We start from the raw sequence: 5853 nt of genomic DNA, 5'->3' as shown, positions 1-5853 counted from the left end.
TTTTTGTGATTGGTAGCCATTAAATAGTCATCAATGATGATTTAATGGTGTGAAATTGATGTGAGATTTTATCTAATGATTCACCTTTCTCTGCTGGTTACATGCTGGCCAAAATTCAATAAAATTGTTGTCCCTAGGCTTTTCCTATATATATATAGTTATTTTCCCATTATTATGTAATTAATTAGTTTGGGTATAATGTAACAAGAGATTTGGATTCTTTCAACATAGGTTTATGATTATATGTTCTCATTTTCACCACTAATTATTTATGTTTAAACCTCATCTCATTTTTTGTTTGTGGTAAAATGAATAGTAAAAATATGAAAATGTCATTATCATCGTATATTGATTTTACATAAGAGTATCCTTATATATATTCCTTTCCTCCAAGTTTGGCTAAGCTTCATCACATTTAAAGATAAAGTTTGTCATTACTAGTTCTTGATCTGTGGTGCATGTTTTGTTTCTTCTTCTGCTTATCCCTTCTTTTCATCATGTGAGTCCATGTTTCATGTTTCTCCTCTTTTCATACCCCATCATGTTTCTTCCATTTGCTAAAATATATTTATTTATATAGTCACCTAGACACAATTCTCAAACCATGTTTCACCCTTTTTATGAACCCTTGTAATTGTAACTTGTTCTGCCTTTTGTGGGATTATTGTTTTAGCAAAATTTGTTCATTTCAAGCCCATTCACCAGTTCATTGTCTGCTTGATTTGCGTTTTTATTTTTAATTTTCAAAATTTTGAAAAAATAAAAATAATAAAATATCTAAAAAATAAAAAATAAAAATACAAACAAAATACACCCGTAATTTTTAGTCACAAGAATCACATTTTAATTTTAATAAATCAATTATAGGCATGCCCACTTCCAAATTTTCACAATAATTAAATTTGCGAGTTGCATTGTGAGTGATACAATAATAATATAACGAATAAAGTATCGTTTTTGTTCCCAACGTTCGGGATAAGTCCTAAAGTTATCACTAACATTTCAATCGTCCTATTTAACAGAATTGACTCAAAGTTTTTGACTCAATGTTGTTTTGCCGTTAGGGATCCATTAACAGAATTGACGGCAGGACAAAATTGAGACGATTTTGAAACGTTCGGGACTTAAATAGGACGAAAACGTTGGGACAAAAACAATACATAGAAATAAATTTTAATTTTATCTTTTAATAATATCAATTTTTTACTGTACATAGTATTCAATTATTTTTTAATCACATCTAAGTAAATTACACTTAGTCATATTACTTTCATTCTAAATAAATAATGTAATGTGATTAGAATGAAAGTGTAAAATTATAAAAAAAATTATAAATAATATGATTAAGTAATGAAAGTAAAATTACATTATTTATAATGAAAGTATAAAATTTATTTATTTATAAAAAAATTACATTACTTTAAGCGTAAAATAATAAAAAATTTAATTTATTTAGAATGAAAGTGTAAAATTATAAAAAAAAAAATATAAGTAATGTGATTAAGTAATAAAAATAAAATTACATTATTTAGAATGAAAGTGTAAAATTTATTTATTTATAAAAAAATTACATTACTTTAAGAATAAAATTATAAAAAAATTAATTTATTTAGAATGAAAATAATGTGATTAACTGTAATTTACTTAGATGTGATTAAAAAATAATTGAATACTATGTATAGTAAAAAATTGATATTATTGAAGAATAAAATTAAAATTTATTTCTATGTATCGTTTTTGTCCCCAACGTTTTCGTCCTATTTAAATCTCTAACGTTTCAAAATCATATCAATTTTGTTTTGTCGCCAATTCTGTTAACGGATCCCTAACGGCAGGACAACATTGAGTCAATTTTGAAACGTTAGGGACTTAAATAGGACGATTGAAACGTTAGAGACAACTTTAGGACTTATCCCAAATGTTGAAGACAAAAACGATACTTTACTCTAATATAATACAATATTATGTAATTTTGTTGAGTGAACAGTGTTTGATATTTTGATGTCATCCTAATACACCTAAATCCTTGTTTTGGTTTGGTCAGTTGTTTGGTGGCTCGTCACATGACAATCTCTATGTGTGCATTGTTAATGTTCTTTATTCTCTGTATAACATTTATAAAAAGTATTATATGTACCTACAAAATAAGTTATTAAATTAATTATATATATATATATATATTAAATTATTTTTAATATTATACTTTATATTTTAACATATATTTTATACGAGTAATTAATTTAGTGACTAATTTTTTATTTACATGATTGAAAATTTATATATTACTACATGGCTGGAAATTTATATATATTCATTTTGTCTCCTATTACAAGGTAGTAATTGATTTTAGAGATAAGATACAAAGGAATTGTCAAAGGAGGGCTTTTAGGAAGGAAAATAAAAAAGTAGAAAATCGGTTAGTTGATTTAAATTTAAGACAAAAATTTTAAAAAAGATGTGTTGATCATCTAATATTATTTCTTATATATATATATATATATATATATATATATATATATATATATATATATATATATATATATATATATATATATATATATATATATATATATATATATATATATATATATATATATGGCATAGATTTTTTCTTATTTCTTGTTTTACTTTCTTTGCTATTACTAAAGAAAAATGGTAACAAAAAATAAGACAAAAATGGCATATATATATATATATATATATATATATATATATATATATATATATATATATATATATATATATATATATATATATATATGTGTGTGTGTGTATATTTTTGCCTTATCTGTCTAATTAAATAAGGTCTAACACAATTTGAAATAAAAATGAAAAAAATGTATATATTTTAAAAAATATATCTAATTTATACTCTAAAAACATTTATAATGACTGATATAAAATGTTATAAACAGATAAAAAATAAAAAAAAATGATTAGATATCATATCTTACCAAAACTTAATAATAAAAAAAACTAACTAACATGTGTTCTTCTAAGATATTATCAATTAAAAAGATGTTTGTAAAATATAAATTTTATATTTATTAAAATTAAAGACTTAAATTTTCTATTAATTATAATATTAAAAATTGTATCTATTCTCATTATTCTATAAAAATTAAGGTAGTGTTTGTTTTTAGAAATTGAGAGACTAAAATTTAGTATTGTATTTAATGATTAAAAACTAAAACTAAAATTTCAGTTTTGGAGCAATCTCTTCAGTACTTTTAAAAAATAAGAACAAAGAGAATTAAAATTTTTAAGATTAAATATTAAAATTTTAATAATATTTTTTTAAAAAAATACTCTTATTTAACTTTTTAAATTTTAAATTTACTATTCAATTTTTATATTTATTTTTAAATTAAATATAATACTTAAATACAAATTACTATAAAGATATAATTTAGTCTCAATTTCTCTTTTAAATGCGAGGAAGAGTTCTCATATATCGGGAATGGATCCTCTCAATTGTTAAAAAAAATGGAGAGGATCCATTTCTCATTTTCAATTGTTATTTCTGGATTTGGATTCTCTAAAGTTTGAATTTCACTTTAGAGAATAAAATATAATCTCTCACCAATAATAAATATGAGAGAGAAACCATTCAAAAATAAAAGTTTACCTTTTAAAGTACAAATTTAAAATTTAGAGGATCCAAATCTATTTTTTGCAGTAGAAATTTATTGGGTAGTGTGCTAGCTTTTTATCTATTCCCCCAATAAAAGTTTGACCTTAGAGGTTCCATGTCTTCTCCACTCCCCTCTTGACGTATCTATAAACACACTCTCATCACTACCCTCCTCTGTATGAGAGGCTCTTCTTCTTGCAACTAAATTTGCCTCTCAAATAATAATGGGGAAACTAGGTAAAATGCTAGACACTTTTTGTTTTTCTTCTTCTTCTTCTTCTTCTGCTTCATCAACCACTTCTTGCTTCTGCATAAGCTCCATGGATTATGATGAAGATGATGAGTTTGAGGCAAAGCCATTGATTGCAACTGATGATAGTCATCATAATAAGCTAAGATTGAAGGATGTTGTCGCTGGAAAACAGACATTGGCTTTTCAATTGAAACCAAAGGTGGTAAATTAAATTAAAGTCCCTTCATTTTTATTATGCCCTTATTCTTAATATTATAATTATTAATTAATGTGATATATTTCTGTTTTCTTGACCAAATAATATATATTCAGATAGTGATGTTGAGGGTATCTATGCATTGCTATGGATGCGCTAAAAAAGTTGAGAAACATATCTCAAAGTTGGAAGGTGAGTAATTTTTTATTGGTTTTCATGGTATTTTCAGGCCAGCTGCACAATGACTAATTATTCGTGGCAAATTAAAATATTTTTTAAGAGTTTGTTATTAACTAATAAATGACCACATAAATATAAAAATTTTAAGAGTTTGTCATTATAACTACGTGAACAAGAAAATTTTAAGATTAAACTAAACAACATAGCACATTCAAAAGTTAAAAAAAAAAAATTTAATGAAACTGTTAGGCTTCTTTTTACACTTTTCTTTCTCTGTCTCTCTCTCTGGTGTGTGTTCTTTCAAAGTTTCATATGAAGTTCAACCAACTTGTGTTTCTGTAGGTCAAATGTTAAGCAGAGGAGATAGCTAGGTATAGCTTACTCTGTCTCTATGTTAGCCATTCCTTTTTCTCTAGTTAGACTAAACTACTAAAAGTATCCTTTAATTATTAAATCACCCAATTATTTTTAAAATTTATTAACGATAAAAATATTTTTAAAATTTTTTGAAATGTGAAAAATATTACAAAAAATATCATTTTTTGTAAATGACAATTGACTTTTCATATTTAACAAGCTATCTATGTGCTTGATTTAAAATTCTATAAAAATATTTAGATAATTAGTTACAAATATATATATAAAAAATTGAATTAAAGTTCTATCTTCAGATTCTTTTTTAAAATTATTTTTTACCATCGACGAAAAATTACAAAAAAATTCACTTGGTATAAAATTATTAAATTTTAGAAAAAAAATTTACTTACTTTTCTAATAATTTATTTACAAAAAATAATATCAAAATCTATTTTTTTAAGTGTTTTTGAGAATATATAATTAACAGCTATGTATTTTTATCGCATTTTAAACATTTTTGAGGGTGTTTTTATGGCTAACAAATTTACAAGGTACTTTTAGCAATATTTGATCATTATTTTGGAACATTTTTGTGGTTTATTATTATTATTATTTCGAATGAGAGTCTATGATGATTCAAATCTACACTATTGGATTATCTTATTTTAGGATTCACCAAGTTGAAATTGATTTTGAAACCATTGTCCATGCATATTTGAATGTTAATTTCTTAAAGTTCTCTATTTTGTTTACTTTAATTTGTAACTATTATTGATACAGGAGTGAGCTCATACAAGGTGGATCTAGAAACAAAAATGGTAGTTGTTATGGGAGACATTCTTCCCTTTGAAGTGTTGCAAAGTGTCTCTAAGGTGAAAAATGCTGAGCTTTGGAATGAAATGAATGAATAAGGAAGTGTTTTTTTGGACACTACATCCATCTTCAGCAGATTCAACAAACACAAAAGTAGTTCATGAAGTAATCTAGGAATCTCTTATTTTCTGTAGCTCATGTTCTTGTGACATATAAAGTGTATAATATTAATTAATATAATAATACTAATATTAACCCTTATTAAGTGGAATCTCCAGAAATTCTGCTGATTAATGTCTCTCATCAGTCATCATCTATCAACTGAGACTTAGATATTTAATTAATATTTTAATATATTTTGGTTAATGTTCAGATGTAAGGAATTAGCACTGATTATTATTAATATGTTCACTTCTGTTA

At 24.1% G+C, this 5853-nt stretch overlaps 1 protein-coding gene across 1 annotated transcript; it reads left to right on the top strand.

Moving 5' to 3' along the window:
- The first annotated feature begins 3656 nt into the window (after positions 1-3656).
- LOC112751172 (protein SODIUM POTASSIUM ROOT DEFECTIVE 2) lies at positions 3657-5853 on the top strand. Its single transcript, XM_025800225.3, has 3 exons — positions 3657-4086; positions 4200-4275; positions 5401-5853. The coding sequence occupies exons 1-3, from the start codon at positions 3859-3861 to the stop codon at positions 5529-5531; spliced, it is 435 nt and encodes a 144-aa protein (XP_025656010.1). The 5' UTR covers positions 3657-3858; the 3' UTR covers positions 5532-5853.

Source organism: Arachis hypogaea, chromosome 15 (assembly GCF_003086295.3).
Source record: "Arachis hypogaea cultivar Tifrunner chromosome 15, arahy.Tifrunner.gnm2.J5K5, whole genome shotgun sequence".
Classification (NCBI taxonomy): domain Eukaryota; kingdom Viridiplantae; phylum Streptophyta; class Magnoliopsida; order Fabales; family Fabaceae; genus Arachis; species Arachis hypogaea.
The sequence above is the reverse complement of the archived record's forward strand: the minus strand, read 5'-3'. Positions and strand labels throughout refer to the sequence as shown.

Excerpts from the sequence above, each read along its gene's own strand:
- LOC112751172 (XM_025800225.3), top strand. The coding sequence starts at position 3,859 with ATGGGGAAACTAGGTAAAATGCTAGACACTTTTTGTTTTTCTTCTTCT. Across the intron at positions 4,087-4,199 it reads CTTTTCAATTGAAACCAAAG|ATAGTGATGTTGAGGGTATC; the intron begins GTGGTAAATTAA and ends ATATATATTCAG. Across the intron at positions 4,276-5,400 it reads ACATATCTCAAAGTTGGAAG|GAGTGAGCTCATACAAGGTG; the intron begins GTGAGTAATTTT and ends TTATTGATACAG.